This window comes from Dendrobates tinctorius, unplaced genomic scaffold, assembly GCF_039654945.1.
Source record: "Dendrobates tinctorius isolate UK_male_01 unplaced genomic scaffold, ASM3965494v1 ptg000152l, whole genome shotgun sequence".
Lineage (NCBI taxonomy): Eukaryota > Metazoa > Chordata > Amphibia > Anura > Dendrobatidae > Dendrobates > Dendrobates tinctorius.
The window spans coordinates 4819851-4838686 of NW_027361819.1; the positions used below are offsets into that span (position 1 = coordinate 4819851).

The 18836-nt window shown below is 45.9% G+C and overlaps 1 protein-coding gene across 2 annotated transcripts in view; it reads right to left on the minus strand.

Annotated features, from left to right (window-relative positions):
* The window catches only part of HSD3B7 (hydroxy-delta-5-steroid dehydrogenase, 3 beta- and steroid delta-isomerase 7), a 62224-nt gene extending 46336 nt beyond the window's left edge, over window positions 1-15888 (minus strand). Inside the window, exons 1-3 of one of the 2 annotated variants that reach the window (XM_073547459.1) lie at window positions 15659-15887; window positions 8197-8353; window positions 4591-4746 (exon numbers count right to left, since the gene is read on the minus strand). In XM_073547459.1, the coding sequence (XP_073403560.1) occupies window positions 4591-4746; window positions 8197-8353 (313 nt within the window). In that variant the 5' untranslated portion in view covers window positions 15659-15887. Of the gene's footprint in view, window positions 1-4590; window positions 4747-8196; window positions 8354-15658 lie in introns of both variants that reach the window. The other variant, XM_073547460.1, reaches the window with a different exon arrangement.
* Window positions 15889-18836: the final 2948 nt, after the last annotated feature.

Genomic DNA, 18836 nt, shown 5'->3' on the forward strand with positions numbered 1-18836 from the left:
ATTCTTGTACATAGGGGCAGTATTATAGTAGTTATATTCTTGTACATAGGGGCAGTGTTATAGTAGTTGTATTGTATATAGGGGGCAGTATTATAGTAGTTGTGTTCTTGTAGATAGGGGCAGTATTATAGTAGTTGTATTCTTGTATATAGGGGGCAGTTTTATAGTAGTTATATTCTTGTACATAGGGGGCAGTATTATAGTAGTTATATTCTTGTACATAGGGAGCAGTATAATAGTAGTTGTATTCTTGTAGATAGGAGCAGTATTATAGTAGTTATATTCTTGTATATAGGAGCAGTATTATAGTAGTTATATTCTTGTAGATAGGAGCAGTATTATAGTAGTTGTATTCTTGTACATAGGGGCAGTATTATAGTAGTTATATTCTTGTACATAGGAGCAGTATTATAGTAGATGTATTCTTGTACATAGGGGGCAGCATTATAGTAGTTATATTCTTGTACATAGGGGACAGTATTATAGTAGTTATATTCTTGTACATAGGGAGCAGTATAATAGTAGTTGTATTCTTGTACATAGGAGCTGTATTATAGTAGTTATATTCTTGTACATGGGAGCAGTATTATAGTAGTTATATTCTTGTAGATAGGAGCAGTATTATAGTAGTTGTATTCTTGTACATAGGGGCAGTATTATAGTAGTTATATTCTTGTACATAGGAGCAATATTATAGTAGTTGTATTCTTGTACATAGGGGGCAGCATTATAGTAGTTATATTCTTGTACATAGGGGACAGTATTATAGTAGTTGTATTCTTGTACATAGGAGCTGTATTATAGTAGTTATATTCTTGTACATAGGAGCAGTATTATAGTAGTTATATTCTTGTACATAGGAGCAGTATTATAGTAGTTATATTCTTGTACATAGGGAGCAGTATAATAGTAGTTGTATTCTTGTAGATAGGAGCAGTATTATAGTAGTTATATACTTGTACATAGGAGCAGTATTATAGTAGTTGTATTCTTGTACATAGGAGCAGTATTATAGTAGTTGTATTCTTGTAGATAGGAGCAGTATTATAGTAGTTGTATTCTTGTTGATAGGGGGCAGTATTATAGTAGTTGTATTCTTGTACATAGGGGCAGTATTATAGTAGTTATATTCTTGTACATAGGGGCAGTGTTATAGTAGTTGTATTCTTGTATATAGGGGGCGGTATTGTAGTAGTTGTATTCTTGTACATAGGGGCAGTATTATAGTAGTTATATTCTTGTACATAGGGGCAGTATTATAGTAGTTATATTCTTGTACATAGGGGCAGTATTATAGTAGTTATATTCTTGTACATAGGGGCAGTGTTATAGTAGTTGTATTCTTGTATATAGGGGCAGTATTATAGTAGTTATATTCTTGTACATAGGGGCAGTGTTATAGTAGTTGTATTCTTGTATATAGGGGGCGATATTGTAGTAGTTGTATTCTTGTACATAGGGGTAGTATTATAGTAGTTATATTCTTGTACATAGGGGCAGTATTATAGTAGTTATATTCTTGTACATAGGGGCAGTATTATAGTAGTTATATTCTTGTACATAGGAGCAGTATTATAGTAGTTGTATTCTTGTAGATAGGAGCAGTATTATAGTAGTTGTATTCTTGTACATAGGGGCAGTATTATAGTAGTTATATTCTTGTACATAGGGGCAGTATTATAGTAGTTATATACTTGTACATAGGAGCAGTGTTATAGTAGTTGTATTCTTGTAGATAGGAGCAGTATTATAGTAGTTGTATTCTTGTACATAGGGGCAGTATTATAGTAGTTATATTCTTGTACATAGGGGCAGTGTTATAGTAGTTGTATTCTTGTATATAGGGGGCGATATTGTAGTAGTTGTATTCTTGTACATAGGGGTAGTATTATAGTAGTTATATTCTTGTACATAGGGGCAGTATTATAGTAGTTATATTCTTGTACATAGGGGCAGTATTATAGTAGTTATATTCTTGTACATAGGGGCAGTGTTATAGTAGTTGTATTCTTGTATATAGGGGGCAGTATTATAGTAGTTATATTCTTGTACATAGGAGCAGTATTATAGTAGTTGTATTCTTGTAGATAGGAGCAGTATTATAGTAGTTGTATTCTTGTACATAGGGGCAGTATTATAGTAGTTATATACTTGTACATAGGAGCAGTATTATAGTAGTTGTATTCTTGTAGATAGGAGCAGTATTATAGTAGTTGTATTCTTGTTGATAGGGGGCAGTATTATAGTAGTTGTATTCTTGTACATAGGGGCAGTATTATAGTAGTTATATTCTTGTACATAGGGGCAGTGTTATAGTAGTTGTATTCTTGTATATAGGGGGCGGTATTGTAGTAGTTGTATTCTTGTACATAGGGGCAGTATTATAGTAGTTATATTCTTGTACATAGGGGCAGTATTATAGTAGTTATATTCTTGTACATAGGGGCAGTGTTATAGTAGTTGTATTCTTGTATATAGGGGCAGTATTATAGTAGTTGTGTTCTTGTAGACAGGGGCAGTATTATAGTAGTTGTATTCTTGTATATAGCGGGCAGTATTATAGTAGTTATATTCTTGTACATAGGAGCAGTATTATAGTAGTTGTATTCTTGTAGATAGGAGCAGTATTATAGTAGTTGTATTCTTGTACATAGGGGCAGTATTATAGTAGTTATATTCTTGTACATAGGGGCAGTATTATAGTAGTTATATACTTGTACATAGGAGCAGTGTTATAGTAGTTGTATTCTTGTAGATAGGAGCAGTATTATAGTAGTTGTATTCTTGTACATAGGGGCAGTATTATAGTAGTTATATTCTTGTACATAGGGGCAGTGTTATAGTAGTTGTATTCTTGTATATAGGGGGCGATATTGTAGTAGTTGTATTCTTGTACATAGGGGTAGTATTATAGTAGTTATATTCTTGTACATAGGGGCAGTATTATAGTAGTTATATTCTTGTACATAGGGGCAGTATTATAGTAGTTATATTCTTGTACATAGGGGCAGTGTTATAGTAGTTGTATTCTTGTATATAGGGGGCAGTATTATAGTAGTTATATTCTTGTACATAGGAGCAGTATTATAGTAGTTGTATTCTTGTAGATAGGAGCAGTATTATAGTAGTTGTATTCTTGTACATAGGGGCAGTATTATAGTAGTTATATACTTGTACATAGGAGCAGTATTATAGTAGTTGTATTCTTGTAGATAGGAGCAGTATTATAGTAGTTGTATTCTTGTTGATAGGGGGCAGTATTATAGTAGTTGTATTCTTGTACATAGGGGCAGTATTATAGTAGTTATATTCTTGTACATAGGGGCAGTGTTATAGTAGTTGTATTCTTGTATATAGGGGGCGGTATTGTAGTAGTTGTATTCTTGTACATAGGGGGCAGTATTATAGTAGTTATATTCTTGTATATAGGGGCAGTATTATAGTAGTTATATTCTTGTACATAGGGGCAGTGTTATAGTAGTTATATTCTTGTACATAGAGGCAGTATTATAGTAGTTGTATTCTTGTACATAGGGGCAGTATTATAGTATGGAAAAAGAGGTTCCTGCATGTTGAAAATCCTCTAAAAATCCATTTTTATTAGGAAAAATAATTATGAACAGGTTGTGTGATCCCTCTCATTAGTACAGTAAAAGTTAAATCCATGTAGTAAGTCCTTAGTGACGCGTTTCGATCTGACAAGCTCCTACTCTCTGCTATAACATTCACTGTAGTGAAATATACATCATTAGTCCATATAAATTCATGAAAACCCATTCAATGCAAGAGATAAACAAGGCTACCCACTGAACTGGACTGACGCAGGAATGTTATGGTTTAAAAATACATATTCTATTATTTTTACACAAAATGTTTTTTTGATATGTTGACAAAACCAATGATAATGATGTCTGCAGCCAAAGAGATCGCATTAGATTCCAGCTCTATATAGGTATAAATCAAGAAAAATAGAGTGCCGAGTGCCACATGTTCTATGAATCTTGTCTGCATAATAACTTTTAGTTTTTACATTTGTCTGTTTCAAAGGACCAAACCCAATAACCACAATGCGTGTGACTACTGTTAGCCGTTGCAATCAACTAAATGGCTATATAAAGATTCATTACCTGATTAGGGGATTCGCCTGGATCTGCCACCCCAACGTACGTTTCGATACATTCTTCTTCACGCCCCCGGAATCGCGATCTGTTTGGCTAGAGGCATCATTGTAATTGGTTTTGTCAACATATCAAAAAAACATTTTATGTAAAGATAATAAAATGTGTATTTTTAAACCATAACATTCCTGCGTCTGTCCAGTTTAGTGGGTAGCCTTGTTTATGACATTCACTGAAGTGTATGCTGAGGATTCTCGGATGAGGGGCAGATAATACCGCCGCACGTTCCTAGAAGAAATCTGAGCTGAACATTTTGGTTTCGCAGACGAGTGATGTTCTGGATCTGGTGTTCTCCACCCTTTGTTCTCCACCCTGTGGATAGTTTTTCATGGACTCCATTAATAACACATTGTACGGTTCACATTGGTGTCAGCCAAGATGAGACCTGATGTTTTTCACGTTTTTTTCTTACCTGTCACATTGACCTCTGTGATCTTAGTGGCCGGGACACGACCCCACACGTCCACCAGGCTGGCTGTGTGTATGACCACGTGGCCACCGCGGAGGGCGGATTGGACGTCCGCCACAGACGAGATATCTCCTTGGATCAATCGGACCGTCACGTGGTCTGTGGCAGAAGAGAGCAAGAGTCAACTCTTGTATTCCTGATGGTCGACAACACTTATAGGGGGACTCCACCTCACTGGTTAGAGGAGGCTGGACACCCTAAATGGATGCTTCATGAGTCATCACCGAGGAGCGGGGCGCTGTGAATGCTACGTGATATCTGAGGCAGGAATACCCCTTTAATCTGCTTCCTCCAGAGCTGCGTGCGTCCTGCACTCGGAGAGACGTATGAGCCATTTACTCCGCGGTTTTTGGCCGCAGAGTCTGGAACATTTGATTCATTTTCCGTTGTTTTCGATCGTCCTCGAAGATCCAAACCGCAAATGCTGCACTAAAGTCTGCTGCTGCTTCATCTCACACTGCTGAGGCTCTGTCACAGTGTATCAGTCTACATAAACCCCAAACTGCTCTCAGAAATTGATTCAATGTATCGCAGGGTTGTGTGGACTGGATACAGTGTGACAAACCCTCAGCTGTGATCAGTGTTGGGTTTAGAGGGGTTTTCAGTATATACAGGAGCTGCTCACAGAATATCATCAACAGGTGACTCTCCTGTATCCTATAGAGTCATTACACCCAGAGTGATCTATGTCACGGGTTTATTCCTGGTAATGTTGAGGATTATGGCTTACAGCCAATGAAAACCCAAAACTTTATGATGATATTCTGATTTTGTTGGAAACCCTTGTATAATATTATACATTATATATCGTATTTAGTAGAGCCACCTAGTGAACAAAAAAGGGATCAACCGCTACATATAAATTCCAGTATAAGAATGAAAGGCTCCCTGTACAGACCACAGTGATCTCCTCACACAATTCATTATTTATCAATACCAAATAACAACAACGAGCCACAAAGAATGTAAGGCTGGAGTCACACACAACGAATACAAAATCGGTCCCATTTTAACGGTCCGAAATCGCACAAAAGTATCTAAACCAGTGATCCGTTTTTGATGCGATTTTTCTTCATTTTAATCGCATGTAAGGATCCGTTTGACATCCGTCTGGCGAGATTTTCTGGCAGGATAGCTAAATGGACATATAATGGGGCCCAATGACAGGTTTCCCCACACAAACGATTTAATAGATCTAGACACATATATATATATATATTTTATACATGTCGTAGAGACACATTAATATATATATTTCTAATTCATACAGTTCTTCATAGCAGAATAGTTGCTGAAACATTTGCCGGCTTTTGTATAATCATTCTCCTGCCCGACATGAAATGACACATGGCTTACATATAGTTAACCATTTCATTTCATGTTTTTTTTTATGTCTATCACTATTAATTAGATGAGGGTTTGTGGGTAAAATTTTGGACTTGTAGGGGTTCATTTAAGGGGTTAATTTGTTGTATGAAATTACGGGGACTCCCTGCAGCCTCAGTGACGTCAGCGGGAGTCCCTGCAATTTAATACAACGAATTAACCCCTTAAATTAACCCCTACAACTCCATAATTTTACCCAGAAACCCTCATATAATTAATAGTGATAGACATAAAAAAAAACATGAAATTAAATGGTTAACTGTATGTAAGCCATGTGTCATTTCATGTTGGGCAGGAGAATGATTATACAAAAGCCGGCAAATGTTTCTGCATCTATTCTGCTCTGATGAACTGTATGAATTAGAAATATATATATATATATGTGTCTCTATGACATGTATAAAATATATATATATATGTGTCTAGATCTATTAATTTGTTTCTTTATTTAACCGGTCATTGTGATTTTACTGTATTTAAAAAAAAAATTGGGCTTTTGATGCGATTTTACCGCAACTCACACATCAGGTCCATTTGTCATCCCATTTTTTTTTCTCGCCCCCATAGACTTGCAGTGTCGAATCCGATCCGAAAATCGGTGACAATCGCAGCATGCAGCAATTGTCTCAGTCTGAGGATCGGATCCGATCAAAAATCGCATGATGGGAGCTGCCCCATAGAATAACATTGGGACGAATGCAATGCGATTTCTTATCGCATTGCATTCGTCCGATTTAATCGCCAGTGTGACCCCGGCCTCAAGATATAAAAAGCTCAGAAGATGGCAAGAGCGAGTCCAGGAGCAGCACATAATTATATCACCCATTTCATTTACTGCAGGAAAAGCGCAGAATGTGTTATAAGACGTTGGCAAAGTTATATGTGATTAACCTCAGAGTACAGAGACTCCAGAGCTGCACTCAATCTGATTCTGAGTTATATCTTATCCTCCAGTCACCTCCAGAGCTGCAGTCACTATTCTGCTGTTACATCCTGTCTTATCCTCCAGTCACCTCCAGAGCTGCAATCACTATTCTGCTGTTACATCCTGTCTTATCCTCCAGTCACTTCCAGAGCTGCACTCACTATTCTGCTGTTACATCCTGTCTTATCCTCCAGTCACCTCCAGAGCTGCAGTCACTATTCTGCTGTTACATCCTGTCTTATCCCCCAGTCACCTCCAGAGCTGCCCTCACTATTCTGATGTTACATGGTGTCTTATCCTCCAGTCACCTCCAGAGCTGCCCTCACTATACTGATGTTACATGGTGTCTTATCCTCCAGTCACCTCCAGAGCTGCCCTCACTATTCTGCTGTTACGTCATGTCTTAGACTATGTGCACACGCTGCGGATTCACCAACGGTTTTTCCTGTGAGGATCTGCAGGTAACACCGCAGGTAAAGTGACCTGCGGTTTTCCTGCGGATTGGCCAGCGGATTTCCCCTGCGGTTTGACACCTGGACAATGGAACAGGTGGCAAACCGCAGCGGAATCCACAGAAAGAAGTGACATGTCAATTATTTCTGCGGATTCAAAACCGCAGCTTTTCCGCAGTGAAAAAACGCAGCGTGTGCACAGCGGATTTCACATAGACTTACATGGTACTGTACATTGTCTGCGGAACTGCTGCAGATCCGCAGCAAAATCCGTAGAGTGTGCACATAGCCTTATCCTCCAGTCACCTCCAGAGCTGCAGGCACTATTTTGCTGTTACATCATGTCTTATCCTCCAGTCACCTCCAGAGCTGCCCTCACTATTCTGCTGTTTCATTATACAAAAAAACATGAGGATGTGAAATTTCTTAGATTTATTTCTAAGCAGGGGCGGAGACAGCTGCGCTCATGGGTGGAGCTTAGTGACATCACTGTGCAGGGCCTTGTGATGTCACATAATGTCCGCCCCTGCGGGACCCCTGCTGTGGTGTCTGACGACATTTTGCCTCTTCCCCAGCAATCGATCATTTCCTGAGCTGAAGATAATAATAAAGGACGAGATTATCGGGAACAGGAAATCTCCACTGACCCAAGAGACATGACAGGACAATGTGCAGAGCTAAAGGAACCATAGAGATGTTGTGGGACTATAAGACTCAGCACGACATTACAGAACCTGTCAATCAGGGGTTCATCAACTCAAAAAGGGAGCGGGGGCAGCGCCTCACCATTACTGAGCGTCCGCAGCGTCTCATCCAGGTGCAGGTCAAATACTCTGATCTCAGACACGTTCCTGGAGCGTTCCGCCAACATCCGCACCAGGTGGGACCCGAGGAACCCGCAGCCCCCGGTCACCACATACACCTGACCCCGCTCAGCCAGCATCTGTGGGAGAGATGAGATACAGGAGTCAGCGGGTACCACAGCCCCCAACATGTGCCGTATCTAATCCTCTCCTGTGTGATACTGTCTGCTGAGCCGTGTATCTAATCCTATCCTGTGTGATACTGACTGCTGAGCCGTGTATCTAATCCTATCCTGTGTGATACTGACTGCTGAGCCATGTATCTAATCCTATCCTGTGTGATACTGACTGCTGAGCTGCGTATCTAATCCTCTCCTGTGTGATACTGTGTGCAGAGCCGTGTATCTAATCCTATCCTGTGTGATACTGACTGCTGAGCCGTGTATCTAATCCTATCCTGTGTGATACTGACTGCTGAGCCATGTATCTAATCCTCTCCTGTGTGATACTGACTGCTGAGCCGTGTATCTAATCCTCTCCTGTGTGATACTGACTGCTTAGCCGTATATCTAATCCTATCCTGTGTGATACTGACTGCTGAGCTGTGTATCTAATCCTCTCCTGTGTGATACTGACTGCTGAGCCGTGTATCTAATCCTCTCCTGTGTGATATTGACTGCTGAGCCGTGTATCTAATCCTATCCTGTGTGATACTGACTCCTGAGCCGTGTATCTAATCCTATCCTGTGTGATACTGACTGCTGAGCGTGTATCTAATACTCTCCTGTGTGATACTGACTGCTGAGCTGTGTATCTAATCCTATCCTGTGTGATACTGACTGCTGAGCTGTGTATCTAATCCTGTTATCTGTGATACTGACTGCTGAGCCGTGTATCTAATCCTCTCCTGTGTGATACTGACTGCTGAGCCGTGTATCTAATCCTCTCCTGTGTGAGACTGACTGCTGAGCCGTGTATCTAATCCTATCCTGTGTGATACTGACTGCTGAGCCGTGTATCTAATCCTATCCTGTGTGATACTGACTGCTGAACTGTGTATCTAATCCACTCCTGTGTGATACTGACTGCTGAGCCGTGTATCTAATCCTCTCCTGTGTGATACTGACTGCTGAGCCGTGTATCTAATCCTCTCCTGTGTGATACTGACTGCTGAGCCGTGTATCTAATCCTATCCTGTGTGATACTGACTGCTGAGCCGTGTATCTAATCCTCTCCTGTGTGATACTGACTGCTGAGCCGTGTATCTAATCCTCTCCTGTGTGATACTGTGTGCAGAGCCGTGTATCTAATCCTATCCTGTGTGATACTGACTGCTGAGCCGTGTATCTAATCCTATCCTGTGTGATACTGTGTGCAGAGCCGTGTATCTAATCCTATCCTGTGTGATACTGACTGCTGAGCCGTGTATCTAATCCTATCCTGTGTGATACTGACTGCTGAGCCGTATATCTAATCCTATCCTGTGTGATACTGACTGCTGAGCCGTATATCTAATCCTATCCTGTGTGATACTGACTGCTGAGCCGTGTATCTAATCCTATCCTGTGTGATACTGACTGCTGAGCCGTGTATCTAATCCTATCCTGTGTGATACTGACTGCTGAGCCGTGTATCTAATCCTATCCTGTGTGATACTGACTGCTGAGCTGTGTATCTAATCCTATCCTGTGTGATACTGACTGCTGAGCGTGTATCTAATACTCTCCTGTGTGATACTGACTGCTGAGCCGTGTATCTAATCCTCTCCTGTGTGATACTGACTGCTGACCCGTGTATCTAATCCTCTGCCGTGTGATACTGACTGCTGAGCCGTGTATCTAATCCTCTCCTGTGTGATACTGACTGCTGAGCCGTGTATCTAATCCTCTCCTGTGTGATACTGACTGCTGAGCCGTGTATCTAATCCTATCCTGTGTGATTCTGACTGCTGAGCCATGTGTCTAATCCTCTCCTGTGTGATACTGACTGCTGAGCCGTGTATCTATTCCTCTCCTGTGTGATACTGACTGCTGAGCTGTGTATCTAATCCTATCCTGTGTTATACTGACTGCTGAGCTGTGTATCTAATCCTATCCTGTGTGATACTGACTGCTGAGCCGTGTATCTAATCCTATCCTGTGTGATACTGACTGCTGAGCCGTGTATCTAATCCTATCCTGTGTGATACTGACTGCTGAGCCGTGTATCTAATCCTCTCCTGTGTGATACTGACTGCTGAGCCGTGTATCTAATCCTATCCTGTGTGATACTGACTGCTGAGCCGTGTATCTAATCCTCTCCTGTGTGATACTGTCTGCTGAGCCGTGTATCTAATCCTCTCCTGTGTGATACTGACTGCTGAGCCGTGTATCTAATCCTCTCCTGTGTGATACTGACTGCTGAGCTGTGTATCTAATCCTCTCCTGTGTGATACAGTGAGCCTCTGCTCAGCTGTGGTGCTGGCTCAGTGTGGCGGTGGCTCTGGGGTGTGGGGTCCGGTGTGTATCCCCCCCAGCTCTGTATATGAGGGGTCCGCACAGTCTGCAGTTGGGTGTAATATAGAGAAAACATCTATTGCTACATGGAAACCATTACCAAGCTGGTGAACAGCTTGAAGTCCTAATGGGCTTCCTGTATAAAGGAAAGCTTGTACAACATAATGGGGGGGACAGCTCTGTCGCTCGGGACCCCCTATATTACATCGACAGACATGGGCCCCCGGCCCCTCCACATCACCTCCTGGCAGGGCAGCCACAGTCTGTGCTGACACTTGTGGTAGGATGTGGCTGCTGTTTCCTGCCCCTCCCCGGCTCCTCTCTGTGTTGGGGGGTCACAGTGACATGTTTATGGGGGGTCAGGGTGTGCTCTTATCTTAGCAGCTCAGGATGGGGTCAGAGTACAGGGTGACAGCGGCACAGTGACCCCGCACACAGTCACCCCGGTCACATGTCTATAGGATCCATTATAATCTATATCACAGAAATAAAGGCGGCGTCAGCGTCTAACCTGGAGCCGGCAGAAGTGGAGAGGTACCGTATAGAACATGCCGGTGTATATACCGCCCTGTACCGTATAGAACATGCCGGTGTATATACCGCCCTGTCCTGTACGTATAGAGCATGCCGGTGTATATACCGCCCTGTACCGTATAGAACATGCCGGTGTATATACCGCCCTGTACCGTATAGAACATGCCGGTGTATGTACCGCCCTGTACCGTATAGAACATGCCGGTGTATATACCGCCCTGTACCGTATAGAACATGCCGGTGTATATACCGCCCTGTCCTGTACGTATAGAGCATGCCGGTGTATATACCGCCCTGTACCGTATAGAACATACCAGTGTATGTACCGCCCTGTACCGTATAGAACATGCCGGTGTATGTACCGCCCTGTACCGTATAGAACATGCCGGTGTATGTACCGCCCTGTACCGTATAGAACATGCCGGTGCATATACCGCCCTGTACCGTATAGAACATGCAGGTGTATGTACCGCCCTGTACCGTCTAGAACATGCCGGTGTATGTACCGCCCTGTACAGTATAGAACATGCAGGTGCATGTACCGCCCTGTACCGTATAGAACATGCAGGTGTATGTACCGCCCTGTACCGTCTAGAACATGCCGGTGTATGTACCGCCCTGTACCGTATAGAACATGCAGGTGCATATACCGCCCTGTACCGTATAGAACATGCCGGTGTATGTACCGCCCTGTACCGTATAGAACATGCCGGTGTATGTACCGCCCTGTACCGTATAGAACATGCCGGTGCATATACCGCCCTGTACCGTATAGAACATGCAGGTGTATGTACCGCCCTGTACCGTCTAGAACATGCCGGTGTATGTACCGCCCTGTACAGTATAGAACATGCAGGTGCATGTACCGCCCTGTACCGTATAGAACATGCAGGTGTATGTACCGCCCTGTACCGTCTAGAACATGCCGGTGTATGTACCGCCCTGTACCGTATAGAACATGCAGGTGCATATACCGCCCTGTACCGTATAGAACATGCCGGTGTATGTACCGCCCTGTACCGTATAGAACATGCCGGTGTATGTACCGCCCTGTACCGTATAGAACATGCCGGTGCATATACCGCCCTCTACCGTATAGAACATGCAGGTGTATGTACCGCCCTGTACCGTCTAGAACATGCCGGTGTATGTACCGCCCTGTACCGTATAGAACATGCAGGTGCATGTACCGCCCTGTACCGTCTAGAACATGCCGGTGTATGTACCGCCCTGTACAGTATAGAACATGCCGGTGCATGTACCGCCCTGTACCGTATAGAACATGCAGGTGCATGTACCGCCCTGTACCGTATAGAACATGCCGGTGCATGTGCCGCCCTGTACCGTATAGAACATGCCGGTGTATGTACCACCCTGTACCGTATAGAACATGCCGGTGTATATACCGCCCTGTACCGTATAGAACATGCAGGTGCATGTACCGCCCTGTACCGTCTAGAACATGCCGGTGTATGTACCGCCCTGTACAGTATAGAACATGCCGGTGCATGTACCGCCCTGTACCGTATAGAACATGCAGGTGTATGTACCGCCCTGTACCTCTAGAACATGCCGGTGTATGTACCGCCCTGTACAGTATAGAACATGCAGGTGCATGTACCGCCCTGTACCGTATAGAACATGCAGGTGCATGTACCGCCCTGTACCGTCTAGAACATGCCGGTGTATGTACCGCCCTGTACAGTATAGAACATGCCGGTGCATGTACCGCCCTGTACCGTATAGAACATGCAGGTGCATGTACCGCCCTGTACCGTATAGAACATGCCGGTGCATGTGCCGCCCTGTACCGTATAGAACATGCCGGTGTATGTACCGCCCTGTACCGTATAGAACATGCCGGTGTATGTGCCGCCCTGTACAGTATAGAACATGCAGGTGCATGTACCGCCCTGTACCGTATAGAACATGCCGGTGTATGTACCGCCCTGTACCGTATAGAACATGCAGGTGCATATACCGCCCTGTACCGTATAGAACATGCAGGTGCATGTACCGCCCTGTACCGTATAGAACATGCCGGTGTATGTACCGCCCTGTACCGTATAGAACATGCCGGTGCATATACCGCCCTGTACCGTATAGAACATGCCGGTGTATGTACCGCCCTGTACCGTATAGAACATGCAGGTGCATATACCGCCCTGTACCGTATAGAACATGCAGGTGCATATACCGCCCTGTACTATATAGAACATGCTACTGTATATACCGCCCTGTACCCAGGCTCGGGCTGGCCCATAACAGGGGAATCCCCAGGTGGGCCCCTGTGCAGATTTGGGCCCCCAACCCCACAGTATGGTCAGTACTTGGCATAATTCACTTGATTCACTCTGTACAGAATAAAGCAGCATCTCATCATTCATTACACAAACTACCCAGCTTATTATTATATGGAGAGATAGGTAAATGTGTGAACGAGACTTGTGTAATATTTGAATGCAGGTGATAAGTGGGCCCCCAAAGTCATTGTTACTGGTGGGCCCTTGGCACCCCAGTCCGACACTGCCTGTACCGTATAGAACATACCGGTGTATATACTGCCCCGTACTATATAGAACATGCAGGTGTACATACTGCCCCGTACTGTATAGAACATGCATTCTATACAAGAGACATGGAGTGTCAGCTCTGTGGTCCGGGCTGTACGGTGTGTGTGGAGTGTCAGCTCTGTGGTCCAGGCTGTGCGCTGTGTGTGGAGTGTCACCTCTGTGGTCCGGGCTGTACGGTGTGTGGAGTGTCACCTCTGTGGTCCATACTGTACGGTGTGTGTGGAGCGTCAGCTCTGTGGTCCGGGCTGTACGGTGTGTGTGTGGAGCGTCAGCTCTGTGGTCCGGGCTGTACGGTGTGTGTGGAGCGTCAGCTCTGTGGTCCGGGCTGTACGGTGTGTGTGGAGCGTCAGCTCTGTGGTCCGGGCTGTACGGTGTGTGTTGAGCGTCAGCTATGTGGTCCAGGCTGTACGGTGTGTGTGGAGCGTCAGCTCTGAGGTCCGGGCTGTACGGTGTTTGTGGAGCGTCAGCTCTGTGGTCCGGGCTGTACGGTGTGTGTGGCGTCACCTCTGTGGTCCGGGCTGTACGGTGTGTGTGGAGCATCAGCTCTGTGGTCCGGGCTGTACGGTGTGTGTGGAGCGTCAGCTCTGTGGTCCGGGCTGTACGGTTTGTGTGGAGCGTCAGCTCTGTGGTCCGGGCTGTACGGTATGTGTGGAGCGTCAGCTCTGTGGTCCGGGCTGTACGGTGTGTGTGGAGCATCAGCTCTGTGGTCCGGGCTGTACGGTTTGTGTGGAGCGTCAGCTCTGTGGTCCGGGCTGTACGGTGTGTGTGGAGCGTCAGCTCTGTGGTCCGGGCTGTACGGTGTGTGTGGAGCGTCAGCTCTGTGGTCCGGGCTGTACGGTGTGTGTGGAGCGTCAGCTATGTGGTCCGGGCTGTACGGTGTGTGTGGAGCGTCAGCTCTGAGGTCCGGGCTGTACGGTGTTTGTGGAGCGTCAGCTCTGTGGTCAGGGCTGTACGGTGTGTGTGGAGCGTCACCTCTGTGGTCCTGGCTGTACGGTGTGTGTAGAGCGTCAGCTCTGTGGTCCGGGCTGTACGGTGTGTGTGGAGCGTCAGCTCTGTGGTCCGGGCTGTACGGTTTGTGTGGAGCGTCAGCTCTGTGGTCCGGGCTGTACGGTTTGTGTGGAGCGTCAGCTCTGTGGTCCGGGCTGTACGGTGTGGAGCGTCAGCTCTGTGGTCCGGGCTGTACGGTTTGTGTGGAGCGTCAGCTCTGTGGTCCGGGCTGTACGGTTTGTGTGGAGCGTCAGCTCTGTGGTCCGGGCTGTACGGTGTGTGTGGAGCGTCAGCTCTGTGGTCCGGGCTGTACGGTTTGTGTGGAGCGTCAGCTCTGTGGTCCGGGCTGTACGGTGTGTGTGGAGCGTCAGCTCTGTGGTCCGGGCTGTACGGTGTGTGTGGAGCGTCACCTCTGTGGTCCGGGCTGTACGGTGTGTGTGGAGCGTCAGCTCTGTGGTCCGGGCTGTACGGTGTGTGTGGAGCGTCAGCTCTGTGGTCCGGGCTGTACGGTGTGTGTGGAGCGTCAGCTCTGTGGTCCGGGCTGTACGGTGTTTGTGGAGCGTCACCTCTGTGGTCCGGGCTGTACGGTGTGTGTGGAGCGTCAGCTCTGTGGTCCGGGCTGTACGGTGTGTGTGGAGCGTCAGCTCTGTGGTCCGGGCTGTACGGTGTGTGTGGAGCGTCAGCTCTGTGGTCCCCGGGCTGTACGGTGTGTGTGGAGCGTCAGCTCTGTGGTCCGGGCTGTACGGTGTGTGTGGAGCGTCAGCTCTGTGGTCCGGGCTGTACGGTGTGTGTGGAGCGTCACCTCCGTGGTGCAGGAAAGTATGTGACCCCCACCCACAGCCCGCTGGCTTCTTACCTCCCTGCTGCTGTCGCCCTCACTGACGGTCTCTGCTGTACAGTGTGGTAGAGGAGTGAGGGTGGAGGGAGTGATGGAGGCGGAGGGAGCTCAGTGATGCTGTCACCATCTGTTAACCCTTCCACACTGGCCCGGTGTCGCGTCCCTTGCACCTTCCTTGGTTTCTTCTGTCATCGTCCTCCATCGCTCCCTGCTGTCACCTGCCACGGCTGCCATTTCTGTTTTGATTTTATTGTTGCGCATAGCAACCAATCAGGACTCGGCTTTCATTTTGTAAGCCGCTCTGGATAAATAAAAGCTGTGCTCTGATTGGTTGCTATGGGCAACAAAGACAGTTTTGATAAATGAGGCCTACTGAGCTAAGCGAGTGAGCGGGGCCCTCACACACCGGGGCCCGAAGTGACTGCGGCATGATATAGAAACGCTCCTCTGTACTGACGGGCTCAGCACTGATCTGTACCATATTCAACATGTCGCTACATTGCTTTGAAAAAGTCTTCATACCCTGTGGACTTTTCCACACTTATTCACGTTACATTCACAAACTAAAATGTATTTTTTAATGACATCAACTCAGAATAACAAGTGATGGTGATGTGTGGAGGAAATGATACAGGATTTTCTAAATATTTTACACATCAGCCCCCCGTAGTCTGATGCCCCTAAATAACATCATGAGGGACCAATCGCCTCCACAAGTCACATAATTAGTACATTGTGTCCCCCCGGGTGTGATCTCTCCTCACTATAACTACAGCTGGTCTGTGAAGGCCTCAGAGGTTTGTGTGAGAATATTAGGGCTCAAACGGCATCGTGAAAACCAAGGAGCCCACCAGACAGGTCAGGGATAAAGTTGTGGCGAAGAGAAAAGCAGGGCTATATTATAAAAAAATAGCCCAAGCTCTGAACGTCTCATGGAGCACTGATCAATGCATCATCCAAGAATGGAAGGAGTATGGCACAACTGCAAACCTCCCAAGACATGGCCGTCCACATATCCTGACATCCCAAGCAAGGAGAGCACTAATGAGAAGCAGCAGAGAGGCTCATGGTCACTGGAGGAGCTGCAGAGATCCACAGCTCAGGGGGAGAATCTGTCCACAGGACAAGTATTAGTCGTATACGCCACTGGCATTTGTGGAAGAGTGGCAAGAAGAAAGACATTTGTGAAAGCCATAAGAGGTCCCGTTTGCAGTTTTCAAAAGCCATGTAGGGGACACAGCAAGGATGTGGAAGAAGGGGCTCTGGTCAGATGAGACCAAAGGAGGAGTTCTGGGCTAAAAACAACATGTGTGGTGGAAAATTAACACCGCACATCACCCTGAAAACACCATCCCCACAGTCACACATGGTGGTGGCCGCATTCTGCTGTGGGGAGGCTTTTTTTCAGCAGGGGCAGGGAAGCTGATCAGAGTAACATATCAATACATAATCCACAGCCAGACACCATCATGGCGAGAGACACTTCATACCAAATAACAGGTTTGTCACATCGGCTTACTGCCGGTTTCAAGGTGACAAAGGGGAACATAATTTGACAAATGTTCACAGTGTCACAGGATGTGCATTACTCTGAACAGCAATCCCTGGAGACCTACAGGTTGTGTGCGAGATGAATGGATGGAGAACAGTGCAGAGATAAGTGACCCCGTCTCTGGCTCCCGGGCGTGGAAATATCTGGCATATTTCAGAAGTTTATAATCTGGAGGATCCGCCGTCATAAATCGCCAACGTGGAAACAAACATTTCTTGTGGGGATTTTTGCCTAATTTCTGCATTCACTTGTTTCTCTTTTCATTGTAATTTTATAATTTTTTCTTGTTTAGATCTTTGTTGTTTTTCATCTCTTGTTATTGTAGATTAGGTGTAAATCACCCAGATATTAAGCAGAACATGGATTTTATTTCTTTTCTTCTCACTCTGCCTTCTGACTATGCACATTTCTCTCTCCATGCCTGCAGATTTGGTGGCCTCTTCCTAGTGCGATGCCAGAGAAGTGATGTACGTCTGCCCTACAGCTCCCTGTCCCCTCTCACAGCACGCAGTCTCAAAGAAGCTTCAGCTGCATCTCCCTCCTCTCCCCTCTCCCATGTCTACAGACTCAATGGGCTTTTCATGGTGTGATGCCAGAGCGGTGACGTGACGTCTACCCTACAGCTCCCTGTCCCCTCTCACAGCATGCAGTCTCAGAAAAAGAAGCTTCAGCTGCATCTCCCTCCTCTCTGCTCTTCCATGTCTACAGACTCAATGGGCTTTTCATGGTGTGATGCCAGAGCGGTGACGTGACGTCTACCCTACAGCTCCCTGTCCCCTCTCACAGTATGCAGTCTCAGATAAAGAAGCTTCAGCTGCATTTCCCTCTTCTCCCCTCTCCCATGTCTACAGACTCAATGGGCTTTTCATGGTGTGATGTCAGAGCGGTGAGGTGACGTCTACCCAACAGCTCCCTGTCCCCTCTCACAGCATGCAGTCTCAGATAAAGAAGCTTCAGCTGCATCTCCCTCCTCTCCCCTCTTCCATGTCTACAGACTCAATGGGCTTTTCATGGTGTGATGCCAGAGCGGTGACGTGACGTCTACCCTACAGCTCCCTGTCTCCTCTCACAGCATGCAGTCTCAGAGAAAGAAGTTCCAGCTGCATCTCCCTCCTCTCCCCTTTCTTCCATGTGTAGACACAAATTTCATGGTGTGATGCCAGAGCTGTGACGTGTGCCTCCCTCTACAGCTCCATGGTCCTCTCACAGCATACACTCTCACAGAAAGAAGCTTCAGCTGCATCTCCCTCTTCTCCCCTTGTCCTTTTCTATGTCACCAGTACACTGGAGTGGCATGATTATAGTCTGATAATCCAGACATTCTGATCATCTGGAGCTTGACATAACCAACCAACAAGAGGGCCGACGATTACAGACGTATACAAGCAGTGTGGTATGATGGACGTAGACCATGCCACCAGCTATGGGACCTGACATTGATCTGCTTCATTACCAGCAGCCACCACTGGAGGGAGCTCACTGCAGACAGGTTTGCACATTCCCAATGTGTTTGAGGTGTAGTGAACGCCATCTAGTGGCAGTGGCAGATAATCAAAATGATTCTCAGTCCAGTGATAGGAAATGGGATCGCAGTTGCCCCATCGCCCGGCCTCTACTGGTTTGTGATGCCCGCCTGCCCGTCCA